General features: G+C 35.0%; 2 protein-coding genes across 4 annotated transcripts; one reads left to right on the plus strand and one right to left on the minus strand.

Moving 5' to 3' along the window:
• Positions 1 to 2019: 2019 nt before the first annotated feature.
• On the plus strand, positions 2020 to 4836 carry LOC112290568 (uncharacterized). Of its 2 annotated transcripts, none has more exons than XM_024536959.3 (2): positions 2020 to 3828; positions 4302 to 4836. In XM_024536959.3, exon 1 carries the CDS (start codon positions 2175 to 2177, stop codon positions 3624 to 3626), a length of 1452 nt encoding a protein of 483 aa, XP_024392727.1. In that variant the 5' UTR covers positions 2020 to 2174; the 3' UTR covers positions 3627 to 3828; positions 4302 to 4836. The 2 variants fall into 2 exon arrangements, with proteins under 2 accessions (XP_024392727.1, XP_090107774.1); XM_090251648.1 differs by having other exon boundaries at positions 2035 to 3828; positions 4127 to 4836.
• Positions 4837 to 11242: 6406 nt separating this feature from the next.
• Positions 11243 to 15063, minus strand: LOC112281073 (putative leucine-rich repeat receptor-like serine/threonine-protein kinase At2g04300). 2 transcript variants are annotated; one of them, XM_073535311.2, is made up of 8 exons: positions 14955 to 15063; positions 13649 to 14040; positions 13284 to 13516; positions 12989 to 13115; positions 12786 to 12854; positions 12458 to 12653; positions 12155 to 12260; positions 11243 to 12021 (listed from the first exon to the last, which is right to left on the minus strand). In XM_073535311.2, the coding sequence occupies exons 1-8, from the start codon at positions 15029 to 15031 to the stop codon at positions 11707 to 11709; spliced, it is 1515 nt and encodes a 504-aa protein (XP_073391412.1). In that variant the 5' UTR covers positions 15032 to 15063; the 3' UTR covers positions 11243 to 11706. The 2 variants fall into 2 exon arrangements, with proteins under 2 accessions (XP_073391412.1, XP_024373016.1); XM_024517248.3 differs by having other exon boundaries at positions 13649 to 15019.
• Between the last annotated feature and the right edge of the window lie 1424 nt (positions 15064 to 16487).

Raw genomic sequence — 16487 nt, forward strand, 5'->3', positions numbered from 1 at the left:
AAAAAAGAGTGAAGTCTTCTTCACTCTTGTCAATACATTTTTAGTCCTTAGTCTTCTTTCAAGACTTTTTAATCTTCTTATCTTTGGCAATAGTCATTCTAATTTAATATTATACCATCTTTGAGTGATTTTGTAGTATTTTTGAGTGATATAAGAATTTATTAAGCTTTTAATTCTTTGAAATTAATGACTTTGATAGTACCACATTGCCAACTTGTACTATAAATTGTTGACTTGTTAGTCAAGTTTTCAATCTATCAATCACCTACACACTTATATAAAATCAAATTTTCTTCTATAAAGCTTCTAAAAACTTTTCTATAGATATTATATAATTTACCTACTTTTACTTACTTCTATTTAACTCCACTTATCAAAATAAATACTAGTATCAATTATGTCTAGAAAAATTTTTAGTACTTGATATTTAAAATATTTTTACATGAATATCACTTTGCTTCAAATTTATAAATTTTTTAAAAAAATAAATAATTTTTTATTAACAATCATTTTTTTTATAATTATATACACTTTTGAGATAATACATAAAAATATATAAATAATATTAATAAATTAATTACAAAAAAATAACATTTGATTTTAATTACTTTTTAGAATTAATCTTGATTTTGATTGAAATTGATATGATATCATAAAGTAATAGCATATGATACTAAATGTTATATGAAACTTTAAAGAACTTATTTTAAAATAGAATACATAATAATTCTAATTCCAACACTAAACAATATGTACATACTTATTGTAAATATTTATTATTATTACATCATATAATATATTATATTTATATTTAATAGTCTCTTTTATGATAGATTTTCATATCAATTTGTTTTATTGTGATATATTATATAATTTAAATACAAGTGGATTATAAAGAAAAATTAGATATGTTTTTTTTATTTTATAGATAAAAATTTATTTGAAATGCTTTTATTTGATATTTAATACTAATTCTAAAAGATCTTATTACTATCACAATAAATATTTACAAAAAAATATATACATATATTAGAAATTAATACATTCATTTCTAAATTTATTTAGATTTTTCATCAATGATTTATTATAAGAATATTTTTATATGTTTATTCCATTTTCATGATTTTTATTTAAAAAGACAGTTAAGAAATCATAACTATAAGTTTATATTGAAATAATAATATTTTATTTCTATATAAGCATAATTTTTTTTTGTATATTATCTACAAGATGCATAATTTGTATAAAGAGTAAATTTATAGCAAATCACAATTTTTGTGGATATTTTAGGAACTGAATCATCTCTCTCTCTCTCTCTCTCTCTCTCTCTATATATATATATATATATTATCACATCATTACAAATTGTAAGAATGTTGTGTGTCAAAAATAATTTTTCCATATAAATAATTTCATATGAATTTTTATGGGAATGTCTTAAGAAACATTGTGTATTCTTTCAAATTACTAGAGCATTTCATGAAAATTTTATTAATACAATTAACTTTTATCTAATTAAAACACATAAGAATGCATTTTAATTAAATTAATTTTTTTCTCTCAATTTTTTAATTATTAAAAAAAATAATCACGTGGCCCATTTTCCTCATAGGAAATGAATTCTGGTTGGATAATTGCAAAAAATTTAATAACACATATCACTAATTTATCCTTTGCTATTTATGACAATTTCAAAAGTATTTAACAACCAATTTGAAAATCGAAACTGAATTTTAAAGAAAAAAATATGGCAACTAGGAATTAGCGATCCAAATGTCTAAATATTACAAAATCTCATGCTATATTCTAGAGGACACCAAACTGAAAGATAAAGAACAGAACTTATGTTATTATGTGAACTTCTTCATCTGACCAACCTATTACCTGGCTGCCTCCACATCTTTTCATCCAAAACAATTCATCAGTTCAGACGCATTTTCATCCACGGAGCTAAACCCTAACCCTAATCCGACGTAGCAATCGCTTTACTTTGTCCTGAAATTGGACAGTTCTTAGAATGCGTCGTCGCATGCGATTGTTGTCCTTCCGTGGCTGTGAGATTGCTAGAAGAATGGAGATAACTGCGTGAAGGATTGACATGGACAAGGTCTGGTTCCATAGAATGAGATGAGGTGAGGGGTCTGCTAGAACGATTATTGGGGAGCGTGGAAGCGATGTCGACGTCGTGGAAGCAGTGCTCCAAGTGGGCGCTGTGGATGTTGCAGTCGCAGGGGAGGGTGAAATGTTGCATTCCGTTGTATCGTATGGAAGTACTATCGAGATGGAGGTCGGCATGCGGAGTTTCGTTTATGAGGTTTACAAGTGGTGGTGTGCCGTCGGGGAATTTTGGTGTGAGGCCGGGATGGTTGGCTGAAGGTGGGCGTTTTCATCGCTATTCCAGTTTGGCAGCTGGTGAGGTTGAGGTGGATGTGGAGTTGGTTGAGGTAGATGCACCGGTGGAAGGCGAGGCGAGCGTTTCTGAGGTCGATCGCGAGGCAAGTCTTGGATTTTTGAAAATCCTGGGGCTGAAGGACGAGAAATTGACGCGTTTGGTGAGGAAATATCCTATGGTGATGTCTAGGAGCTTCAAGGATGGCATGTTGTCGCTGTTGCAAACTTTGAATGTGGTTGGGATTTCGGAGCAGTTAGCACCCCGAATTTTGGATAAAAACCCTCAATTAATTTTTCGAATTTTAGAGAGAAACGTTTACAGTGATAATTTGGCATACTTGAAGTCTTGTGGGTTGACCCCGAAGCAGCTTGAGCGGGTTGTGAGGATTTATCCTCAGTCTTTGGGAGCAAGCAAGCAGCTCCAGTTACAACCAACTGTAGAATTTCTTTTGAGTCTTGGAGTTACTGAAGTGAAGATTGGTAAAGTTGTTTCTTTGTCACCATATTATCTTGGTTACCGGCACGATATTAGTCTTCTGCCGAAGGTAACATTCCTCTTAAGTATTGGCGTGAAAAAAGAGAATCTAGGAAAGCTGATCATGGAGCAGCCTAGCATCCTTTGTTTAAGTATCGGTGAAAACATTATGCCCAAACTTAAGTATTTGGAATCTGTAGGCGTAGAGCGAGCCCGTTTAGGAGAGATGATATGCAGATATCCGGCGATGCTGACGTCTAATTTAGACACATTGAAGCTTAAGGTAGACTTTTTTGGAAGCAAAGGGCTAGTTGGGAAGAATCTCGTCAACCTCCTTACTCTACATCCAGATCTCCTAGGGAGGTCTTTGGACTCTTTGAATTCAGGCTTTGTGAACGTGCAGAAAATCGGGTTCACTCAGGACGAAGTATGCTCGATTTTGAAGATGCATCCTACAGTTCTTAGTAGTACTGAGACTCATCTACGGAAGAAATTCGACTTCCTAACCACTGTTATGAACCGGTCCCTGAAAGAGGTTTTAACGTTTACGGCATTTGTGACCTACAGTCTTGAAAGGAGGATCAAACCTCGGCATCGGGTGTTCACTTGGCTACTTGCGGAAGGATTGTTACCACAGAAGAATTACTCTCTTCGAACAATTATCGGTGGATCAGAGGAGTATTTCAGAGATAGATACTTGGGGTTGCATCCTTTGGCAGAGGCCATGTACAAGGAACCATCAGAGGTGAAGGCGAAATGAAGGAAATTGATGGGTTTAGGCATGCAGTAAGATTTTATAGGATTTTAAGAATTCGGCGTGAGAATGGGGAAGATAATGCATGATTAGAGGTCTGGAAACTTGGCGATAAGACAGCTACTACTGTAAAAATCACGTGAACGTGAAGGCTGATTTGATACCATGGACGATTCAGATGGTTTTATTTGCAGCTAGTCTCGCCAAGGTTTGTTACACTTCCTCATTATTTTATTTCCAGAGGACATCAATTGTCTTTTTGTGTTTTCTGACATAATCTTTAAAATATGTTTGAAGTGTCTTGCAATCACCATAATGAAGCAAAACTATGTACATGCTGTATTCCACAAGATTTAATTCAGTCGTAGAGGGACCTTTTGTAGTTTGGTGGAGAGTGGATAGAGTATACATTGTGCTCAAGCTACATTTTTATGTGCTTTGAAGGAAGTTCAGTTTAAGGTCTCGTTATTAGGGATTGAGTAGTACTCCCTGATTGAATGTTGCAGGTCCGCTATTATAACAATGCACTGGACTTTTGGAGGAAGGAATACATCTGCATTATTGTTGTTCACTTGTCTAATCTTTATCAAGAATATCACAAATGGAACCCAAGTGTGCATGTATCCCCTACTCATTACATGCTTGGTTATTTTATTTCATTTATTTTTTCTTTGGCTGCAGAAGTAACCAAGTCAAATGGAAGGACCAGGAATAGCGCCAAGTTGATTTCCTGAACCAGGTATACAACCGCTAGGAAGACACTGTTGCAAAGGACACGGGAACTGCCATTACGAAAGGAGTTTAGTGTGGAATACAGAAATCCGAATTCCGCTACAACGGTTGCATTTGGGGTGTGAAGAATTGCCAGCTTCTGTCCTTAGCAACAAGGGTCAATGGGTTTCCAAATACTGGTTACTGCGCACAAAGGATACATGGTTCATAATTAGTTCGGACGTTATTAAGGAAACGAAGAGACACTTGGAATACGGCGATGAATTCTAATGATACGAGATAGCTTCTAGTTTTGTAGAAGTTCAGAGGCTTGACAGCAACCTGATATTAGTTTTTTTTTACCATGGAAATATAACCTCTGTAAGCTGCTCTACTTTTCTCAACACAACCACCATCATACGTGTTGAAAGCCGAATGTACTACATTCAAAGACTTGTTTACGTTGCTGCATTTCACTCAACCAATCAACAATTGATCACTAAAAGCGTTTTGTTTGATCACTTAAGCAGTTAAAGTTTTCAAGGATGGCTGAGTAGAGATTTACATTAGGGTATCCAGTAAGCTATCTTTGATGCACTATTTTGTTCCTTTTGGAGAAGTTAATGACAACTTGTACTGCACCACAATTCTTCATGCGACCATTGGTAAAAAAATGAATTCTACTTGTGCTGATTCCTACATACTTGAGTTCATGTTCGAACAGCTCATAGTTTGTAAAATAGAGTTTCAGTTTAAAGATGAGTTGAAAAGGACTCTTGTTCTTGAGCAAATGTTTTTATAGTTTTCAATTAAATACTGTAACAATGCAAGGTTGAGTTGAAAGAAAGGGCTTTATTTTTAGCTGTAATTCTGTTGTAGGCATGGAGGGACTATTCTCAAATTTTAAGAGAGAAGTAGATATTTATTTATATAAATAGTTTTCACTCATTTAATTTAGTGGTTTAAAGGTGATGAGATAAATAAGATTGAATCTAAGATGTTTTATTCCAAAATATCATAATAGATATTATAAACATAAGAAAGTACTATGGGCCATTTTTTTTATACTTAGATTCAAATCCAAGAACTTGTTTACAGCAAGGCTCACAATTATTAGTTATACAATAGTTTCTAACTTCTGTAGTCCTTTAAAATTTTAAAATAAATATACTAAAAAGAATTTTGTTCAAATGCCACTTTGTAAATTATAATCCATGGGATGTGAATTTGGAGGTTCTTGTGCCCAAGCGGGGTATAAAATTAGACTAAAACTTTTCAAAATGTAGAATTTGGTAACTTAGCTTCCACTTTATTCTTTTGTATTGTACTGAATATGGCTTGATTATATGCCAATTTTTTTTTATTTTTTTGTAAGTGCACTTAAGTTTATTTTATTAGATATAATTTCTTTAATTATCAATTGATAGAGGTAAATTTGAAATTATTAAATTTTGAATCAATCAAATAAAAAAGACAATAAATTATCATGTATTAATTGTAAAGATAAAATTTAAAAAATAGTGATAACTAAAAAATAATCTACATAAGTAAAAAAAATTGATAAAAAATTAAAATTAAAATTAAAATAAAAAATTCTATAATATTGAAAGAAATAAGGGAAATTTATTAATATTTATTAAAAAGAATTGTTTAATCTCTTTGTTTCTTTTCATCCAATTCTTCTTGTCTTGTAAGAAATGTAATTCTAAGGCACTTCAGATTTAAAAATCTTGTAAAACACTGGTTTGTAAATTTTAAAAACTATTACTTCAGGTTGAGTAACTAAAATTATTATAATTATACATCTCTTTTTTCTTTAATTTTTTTGAAAGAAATCATTCTAGCTCTTAATTTAGTTAGACTTATTTCTTATAACTTACAAAAAAGATCCTTTGTAATAAAAATAATTCTAAAATATTTAAATTAATAAGAAACTAATAGAAAGAAATTAGTTGAATTTTTGGAACCACTAATTTAAAAAAAATTCTTCAGTTTAAGAATTGTGCCTTGATTGTTTTTACTATTTTGGTAGGATAGAGGCTTTAAAATTAAGATAATAAAACTGAAAATGTAATGAAATGTAATAAAATTAAATAAAATTTAAAGGATTTAACCAAAAAAAAAATTACACGGAAAAAATATGATACAAAACTTAAATAGCAATATTTTAGCCTAACATAGACCTTACAAATTACTATATTTCTACTAATTTAATTCTAATTTAATAATTTAACAAAAATGCCCAAAATTTCTATTAATTTTTTCACCTAACAGTCTTGGAGTTGACCTTTGCCCCCACTCTTCACATATTAATCTAAGGCCGTGGACTAGCTCCGTATGTGTAATAAAAAATGAAAAAATTAATCATCAGCACAGTATGAACTGGCGATTGAGTTCCAAGACTTCCTGACATAACTAAACATTGTAGAGTTCTGCGAAAGTCGACAAAGTAACCAAAATCAGTAGTGGTCTGTTTCAGTGGGTAAATCACCAAAATTATACACACATTCTCACAACGTCATCACACACAATGTGTCTACTCCAAGACCATTGCAGTATCGTGGAGATAGATGTAGAGTTGGAGGTGTGGGAGCCACTATTATTTGGACTCCAGAAGCAAGCATACAAGCGTTGATATGAGAGTGTGAAGTTTTGGAGGAGATTGACGTCTGGTTTCGGGTCATACCAACTGGTGTTAACATCCCGATGGACTGGCTTCGGGCAGTGCCGGCGGTGCTGTTCTGCATGGTATATATTCCTGGAGTGCGGAGCGTGGTTGACACTACAACTGGTATATTGTGCTGTGTCGGTGGACTGGAGAGCTCCAAAATGTTGGTGTCATTTTCTTTTTGTTTGTTTCATGCAATCGCTTAAAGAAATTTGAACTTTCTTAAATGAGGTGAAATTCAAGACTGGGGATAGGATCAAGACATTGTTTTGCCTTGTGAAAGATTCCAGTGGTACTACACCCTTCATCTCTAATATTGCACTCCGTGCTATTGATATATCGATGGATCTGAGTTTATATTAAACTGGTTGGATAATAACCAAACAATGACGACCCAGACCCGATTCTATCATGGGGGCTCGCAACTTGACAGGGTATCATAACGTAAGTTTTGATCTAACTCTGTGGATTTGCTATTGGTGAAAGAATCCGAATCTTGGCCTAAAGTCTCAGTTCCTCGCTCTTCAATACGCTTTTTGTGAGGATCGCATTCCAGGTGCCTAGCAGATCCCTACGATCGATAATGGTATCCATCTATCAATGGATTTGAGGAAAATCATTATCCAATGGGGAGTGCCAATAAATTGTCATGTTTTTCATTACCTAAAGGTCTGCAAGCAACAAGTGATGTGACATCTGACACATCTTCGGCACCACCTTATTTGGATACTACTACACCTAGAAAGTGTGGTATTGCATAATGGAATGACAACTAGCGGAAACCTCACCATTGACTTAGACTCAAGTGTACCATTTAAAGCGTATATACAATATTACTTTGTGGGAATTGACTTGACAGCCGACAGCAATGATTGAAGCTTCTACCTACTTGCACTTGGCCATGGAGATAAACCATTCCTGGATAATACGAGACTTTCTGTGGATGCGCCATTGAAGCTGTATTATATTTGTCTCAATCAAACCCATATCGGCCCTAGGTCAAAGATTCACATGTATCTCGATCCGTCCGGAACCTCGATATACGGGCCAATGTTGACAGCACTGGAGATCTATAAAATTTGTTATCCACTGATTTCACCCGCTAATGATCGAGACTAGGCGACAATTGAGACTGTCAAGGTGGACATGAATTTGACAAGTTGGCGAGGCCACCCTCACGAATAGATCACATGCAGCCAAGTGCACCCAACGAGAAATTCCGCCGTTCTCACAGTGAAAGACTTATGCTTTCATTGTTTTTCTGAGGTTTTTTATTTGTGCTTCACACTAATCCAATTATGCACATTATGAGCCATTACATTCCTGACGTGCTTCTTATAGTCAATCGATCTTTCCAGAGTGCTCTTTGAGCAAAAGTTGACAGGAGGGATCTCACCCCTCTTCATCAGCTTTTGGAAGCTGACCACCTTGTAAGTGTGCATACGTTTTCAGCTCCCTCCCCCACCCAATTGAACACCCTCAAATGTTGACCAATTGTGTCGCACCATTCCATGCTCTTTGGGTAGGGACGTTCATTCTATGTACATGAAACTTGATGATAACTCTCTGATTTGAGTGCCTTGACGAATTTGGAAAAGCTGGGAGTACATCAAACACACCAAAATTTTGGACCATTAGAGTTTTTTACAATATTCAAACTAAGATTTGGTTGACCTTTTCTATAAAACTATTTGTTTGAGGATGATAAAGAATGATCTTTTTATGATTAATGGTAAATAGTGTAGTCATTATTTTAACAACCTCATTTAAAAAATAAATTCCATTATCATTTATAAGAAGTTTTAAACAACTAAAGCAAGCTATGATAATTTCATACAAATATACAATAATTTGTTTAGCATCAATAATCTAGATTGATTTTATTTTTTCCCATTTGGTCAAATATTCTATAGCTACAATGATATAATGTATTCCTTATGAAGATTTAAGATAAATATTTTTAATATATCTATATGCTAATTATCAAATAGAATAAGTAGAAGTAAAAGATTTAAATCATTGTGTATATATCATTAGCAAACATCACAATATTTTATAAAAGACTTTGAATTGAAAAATATTTTAGACCAAAAATAGATTATCATAAGAACTTTTTGAGCTATTAATTAACCAAAGTAGTAGCTACCATAAGTGCTTGAGTAACAAGCTTTTAGAACAAGTTATACCTCTTTATGTGTAAGACAAAGTCTTAATATATCATCAATTCTCCAACAATATAATTTTTTGGCTATAAAAAAAATGACACTATTTATTATAATCTCATATTGTTAATTCTTTGATAAAACATTCAATAATTGTTGAATATTAGAAATAATTGTAATATTTTCATACCATGCAAGTATTACCATAACATAGAATAAATATACATTAGAAAGTTTATTCTCTATATTTTATATACTCATGGTTGTGGATAATTATAAAAAATAATTGGTTAACATGCATTATTATTTTTTATTTATTTTACATTATACCAAATTTTACTAAAAGTAATATCCAACTTCCTAATCTACCTCTTTAATAATTTTTTTTTCAAATATATATGTAAAAGCTATGTGATCCACAAAGAAGATGACTTGTTTACAAAAAGATAACAACAAGTTTTTTTGATAAAAACATCACAGCTAAATATTTCCATATTATATTTGTATAGTTGCATTTAGCGCTTCTTAATAAATTATTAGCAAAATTTATAGGATGGATCACACTCTTATCATTTGGTTGATATAATGCCCTACTTATTGCCAATTCAAAGGCACTATAATAGATATAGAAATATTGATGGCAATAAGGTGATTAAAAATATATATATATATATATATATATATATATAATAGTATATTTTTTTTAATTTTATCAAATCTAACTTGACATTTAGAAGTTCATTCAAATTTGGTGGTCTTCTTTAAAAAATTAATCAATAATGTGGCATAAATTATGTACGACTCAATCAAATCTAGGTACCAACTCATTTGTCTCAAAATCTTTTAAAGTTCTTTTATTCTATTTAGAGATGGTAGCTATACAATAACCTCTACCTTCTTAAGATTATGTTCAATTCTCTTTGATGAAAAAATATACACTAGTAAAACTCCTTTCTTAACTATTAAGTAAAGCTTATTTGAATTGAAAAAAAAAAAATCTACTTTCTTATAATGTTGGAGGTAAAATTAAAAGAGTCTAAGATTATCAATTTTTGATGATTAACAACAAAAGTCAATTAAAAGATTTTATTTCAAATAGAAGAATTCAATTTGTACCTAATTTAAAAAAAATTAAGATATTAAATATAGATATAACACTATTTTTGACCTACTATCTTCAAATTGATGGATAAATAGAGTAAGTCATAAAGTATTGGAGTAATATTTATAATATATCATCAACTATTATTAAGTAATTGAATAATTTTTTTATCATTATAAGAATTTTTTTATAATAGTATTACATTCTCTTCTACTCAATAATTACCATTCTATACTAAATATGGCTATCATCCATAGTATAATACTTTTGATTTTTTAAAAGTTAAAAATCATTTTTAAAAAAAAATTGGAAAATTATTTATTAAAATTACTGTCAACAAAGAAGGTATAGTTAAAGAAAGCTTGAGAACAAAAAAAAAGATCAATACAAATGTTCATTAAAAGGAGCAACTTCAATTCTAAGTTGGTGACAAGATGTGATTATTTTGTTGTAAAATTAAAAATGATTGTTCTTAGTATAAATTAGATTGTTGCAGACTTAGACTATGTCCTATGAGTAAATACATCAATCCAATTGAATATTGATTATATCTACTAGAATCAATAAAATTCCGAGTAAATATTAAAATTTGTAAAATTACTAAATGATATATATATATATATTATTTTATTAATTATTAAAGATTCACCAAAATCAAATAAAATAATATTTTCTTTTTTTAGAATATTTATCTTAAATAATATAAAATTTCAATATCTTTTGTAATTCTTTGCTATAATTTTATAATTTCTGTAAAGATCTTCATTTATAAATTCTAGAAAATTGGTATTAATATCAACAAGCGTTGTTTTTAAAAGTAAAACCAATTTTTATTTCTATTTAAAACCAGAATTTCCACCCAAAAATTTGCAAAATCTTCAAAGTCACTACTAACATAACCGCATTCTCAAGAGTTATAATTAAATTTAATAACTTGATTTAAAAAAAAAAAAAAAAAAAAAAAAAAGCCCTGAAGATCTTCTGGCTGAGCTTTCTAAGATTTTATGCATAAAGTTTCAAAACCACAAAAATAAAAAATAGACCACTCCTCCAAAAAGGCAAGATTGATAAGGTTTGCTACGTACTCTTTTCACCCTGTCATCAATCCTTTTTTTTCCATCTATCATTTCCAATATTTGCTATCACTTGATTCCTAACAGCAACAGTTTAGTTAAATAGGTAACAACCAGCAAAATAAAGCAAATCAATTAGAAATGGACCTTCCTTGCTAGCAAACTGTTCTCATTACTTGTCCCAGAAAGAAACAGACTACTGCACAGCAAATACTTATTCAAAATGAACAACTTTCAGTTCAAATTGGTCTGTACAATAGTTGTGTCTGCCTGAGCTGTAGGTGCCTTGGCACTTGTCGCCGCAGCTGCCGGCACCACAACGGTGCTTGGATCAGTCCAACGCAGCTTTACTCTGCGGCGGGTGCCCACGTTATAAGGAAGATGAACCTTTCCGGACGTCAGTGTTCGTGCCGCCGCTGGAAGAGATGTCGCTCAAGGGTGCCGTATCGAAATCATTGACATCGACGCTGAAGTCGTCTCCAATTGGATGTGGCCCGACCAAGGCCAGCCCCAATCCACGAAGCCTGTGCACAACTTGACGCATGAACGGCCTCTGCGCACTGTTCCTACGGGTGCACCACAACGCGAGCTCCACCAACTCTGTCAGCTCATCCCTGTCGATGTCGCCTCCCAAATTTGGATCCACCAAGTCATCCAACTGTTCCAATCTCCAAGCTTCCGCAACCTGCCCATCCATGCCGACATGCATCGATCATGGTCACCCTCCCTATCGGTATTTGCAGTGCGGGTGTGCGTGGTTCTAGTCTATCTAGCCTAAACAACCACATCACGCCTAATCGTCCAGGGACACATCTTACCGTCATCGCGAGATGCATTTGATGTCTTCCTGTCAGAATCTCCATCAGCACGATTCCAAACGCGTACACGTCACTCTTCTCCGTCAGTAGGCCTGATTCGTGGTATCTGCAATACATTTGTGGCCCATCTGTATATCAGCGGCAATGACAGTGCACACCCAACGATCGATCAAGCTAAACGGCTTGACGGTTGTGCGTTCCAGGAAGAACGCTGTTGCAAGAGTACGACAAGAGCCACGGGCGTTACTGAGAAGGGTACTGAGCATCGCGCAACTGGTGGGAGACGAGTTTCACAAGGCTTACTCGGGATCAAGATATCCTGGGGTCCCCTTCACGACCGTCGTGATATGCGTCACATCTTCGTGCCCAATGGTCTTAAGTTTCGAGAGCCCGAAATCCGCCACTTTGGCATCAAGCTTGTTTGTGAGCAGAATGTTGGTGCTTTTCACGTCGCGGTGGATGATCGGCGGAGAGCACTTGTCATGCAGATACTCCAATCCTGCGTCAGACCACGAGCACAAGATAGCGTGTCATTGGAACCACGGATGAAATTTTAGCTCAAACATGGTCAGTCAGGGCTCTCTCAAATTACACATCCTAGCAAATGAGTGCGGGATGCAAACGCCAATACCATCTGCAATTTGAAGGCTGATGCTTGTTCTCTGGCGCCAGCTCAAAGGATTTGCAGCAGCACTATCCCCTACAGATCATCAAGTGGAAGCCATCATTTCAGCTATGTATCGGTGGCAGAAAGTTTTCTCGCAACAGGACTAGGAAGTTCGCTCTAATGGTTAAGATCCTGTGGGGTTGCAAATGGATGCTATGTGCGCGCACCTCGCAGTCTGCAGCGCAGGTCTCCTCCACCCATGTACTCGTAAATCAGTATCTGCTGCTTTCGTGTGCAGCTGTACGCGAGGAGCGAAACCAGGTACTTGTGATGCACCATGGACAATAGCTCAACCTGCACGCCCACTTATTCACCCATGCTCTGAATCTATTCAGGAAAAGAATACGCTCGGACACCTTCGAAGTGCTAAGGATTCGGGAACTTGCTAGAGAGGCCATGGTCTGATCATCGAGCCCATGTGACCGGTACAATGCAGACGAATTTGGGAACGTGAGCACCGACCTCATTGTAGAACTCATCCTTGCTTTGACTGGAGTTCGTCGCCAAAACTTTAGCCGCAACCTCTTGGCCATCAGGCAGCTTGCCGTAGAACACATCACCAAAACCACCACTCCCGATCACGTTTGCAAAATTGTTTGTCGCTTGTTTGATCTTAGCCAGCGACAATGATCGAGATATTCCGCCGTTGCTCTCCAAACGCCGCTGGAAGTCTCTGTCGGCAGGATCGATGAAATCTGGTGGGACATGTATGGCAGCAATCCTGTCAAGTTCCAGATTCTCTACGACCAAACCTATCTAACATCGTGTTCAGCAGATGCTTCGGATCGACGACGAGAAAGAGCTTGAGAGTGAGAAGACATGCTTACTTGCCCTTCTACGGTAGTACAGCCCGACGGCTCCGATGGCGAGAACAAAAGCTCCAATCACCACGCCAACAATGATCCGTACACTGGCCTTGGTTGGGGCAGGAGAGCCATTAGGGTCATGGCTTGTAGCTTCGTCGTTGTTTGTCCATAGGATAATATTCCTGTTCGTAATGTCCCTCACGCTGATGCTTCCATCTTCTACGTTCAAATGCAGAACCCAATCGGAATCTTTGTTATCGTCTCCTGCCTCAACGCTACTATTCCAGTAAACATGACCTGAACCCTCATCACGGATCACAAGGAGACCATTCTGCTGCAGATAGAGCTGACACTTTTGTCCGACTTGTTGCCTCGTCCCCCCTTCCCAGAGAAGCTTGTCAGAGTCTGTTTCCCTGGATTGCAAAATGCAGTTGTTTGTTAAGGTGAGTACAAACCTGCCATCGGGTGTTTTCAAACTAGAGTTATAGGATATAAAATATTCTGCGGGCATGAATGAGTGATTATCTAGAGATGTATTCGGCTTCCATGCCATGTTGGGATCTAAGGATGCATCCATTGAATTGGATTCAACCGTTTCTACTAATTCCCAGGTGGAAGAGCTATATTGTGGGGTACGTGAATTGTAACGGGCTATGTGGACAGAGCGATCTCTACTCAGCCGTAGATAGACGGGTCTTTCCAGATTTGAGGTTAGGATCGGGGTTTGAGAGGCCCACACTGGGACTCCGATGTCAGTGCGGACAGAGGTGTAGTTGTAATCCTTGTAGATCACAAGGTTTCCATCTGATTGAAAAAGAAGGACACAATTTTGTAACCTCGTGACCGTAATATTGGTGCTGAGGACATGCGTTCGGTTTCTTAACTCAAGATTGCAGTCTACCATGAACACTAGATAAACATCGGAAACATTGAGATACTGCGAGGGTGTAAGCACCGGCACATCGGAGCTCAACAGAATACCCACTGCAAGTCCTCCTAGAATCCACGATGCAGTGCTAGCTGTTAAAAGCAGTAGAACAAAAGTTACCAACTTCCTCATCGTGTCAAGATGGACCTTCGACTGGGTATTACAACCATGATTCAAAACACACCGACTACAAGACCTTGAGAAGACAGGGCTCAAGGACGTCAAAGTTTCTCTCTGTATCCGGAGCACTTGAAGTAGTATGCTATGCAAGGACGAGTTTAAATTCGAAGCTACGTCGTGCTACCGCAGTGGGAAATTTAAAGCTGGTAGGATCAAGGTATTAGTGTTGCTCACGACTAAGAAACGAGAAGCTCGAAGGTGGAAAGACAGAACTCTCACACAAGATTCAGACACAAAACCGCTGAAAAGAATCGTTTCACGACTCCTTCCAAAGGCATACTCTTCGGATTCTTCATTTTGACTTGGTTATGGCATCAATAGCTTCAGCGAGTTTTATATTATTGAAGGGGCGATGTTGAGAAAGATTGATGAGCCTCTTTGACATATTTGAATGCTGTTTGCCAGGAACAGTGACGTACTTTTATCTAGTGGATGAAGTCATCGGTCGAATTAGACAGTACATGACACTGGCACGGAACTTATATACTAGTTTTTAAATTCTCCTACCATATAGTCTAAAAGCTAATCATTTGCACGCTCTGGAGGTTATATATTTTTTTTCACTATCGATCACCATCCAAAATGTCCAAGTTCAATTGAACAGGCTTGCTCAGTGTTGAGAATGTTTAGAAAGACACAAGAGTAATAGTAAGTCATACACACACAAAAGTAGTAGTAAGTCATATACACAAGAGGGTTTCTAAGGAGAGAGAGATTCACACATAAAAATCTGTTGATTTGGGTGTGTCTCGTATATAAGAAGAGAAAAAGAAGAGAGGATAAACAATACTTCTCCACTAGACTCTAAATACTGTAGCTACAATATTTACTGTATTCTATAGTAAATATTGTGGAGAGCGCCGGCTACATTTAATGATCTCAACACTCCTCCTTGCTCATCATACTATTTACATAATATAAAATTTGTATAGAATTATGATCTATACTTTTTTGTGATCTTGCAAGATCAACAATTAATGCCTCATTAAAACCTTATTTAGGAAAATCTTATTTTATTTAAGGACGAAACCATAGATGAAGGAAAAAGAGTACAATATTATTTTCTTTAATTATGTAAAGAGCTCATTAACTTTCTATTCAAGAAAAATAAGTCGCCGCATACCAATGCCATAAGTAAGTCGACAATGGTTGCTTAATGGAAGAGCTTTGATGAAGAGATCAGCAAGGTTATTTGTAGATTCAATTTTCTTAATTATAAGTGCTTGATCAATAATCAAGTCATGGATATAAATAAAATACTTTGGATCAATATGCTTTGTTCTGTTGCCTTTAATGAAACCAACTTACATCTGTGCAATACAAGCACTATTATCTTCATGTAAGATAGTTGGAAAATCATCATATGAAAATCCACAAGTTGTTTGAATGAATTTGTCAATTGATCGCAACCAAATACATTCTCGAGATGCTTCATGTAAGGCAATAATTTTTGCATAGTTGGATGAAGTTGTAATTATTATTTGTTTCACTAATTTCCATGATATTGCAACTCCATATCTTAAAAATACATATCCTATTTGAGATTTAGCTATTGCAATATCAGATTTATATCATGTATCACAATATCCAATCAATTTTGGATCTGTGGATTGTGTGTAGTATAATCCCAAGTCTTTAGTACTTTTTAAATAATGTAATAAAGGTTTGATGCCATTCCAATGTCATAGTGTTGGACGTGCACTATGTCTTACAAGAACACTAATTGCAAATGCAATATCTTGTCTTGTAGAT

Source organism: Physcomitrium patens, chromosome 1 (assembly GCF_059467195.1).
Source record: "Physcomitrium patens ecotype Gransden chromosome 1, ASM5946719v1, whole genome shotgun sequence".
Classification (NCBI taxonomy): domain Eukaryota; kingdom Viridiplantae; phylum Streptophyta; class Bryopsida; order Funariales; family Funariaceae; genus Physcomitrium; species Physcomitrium patens.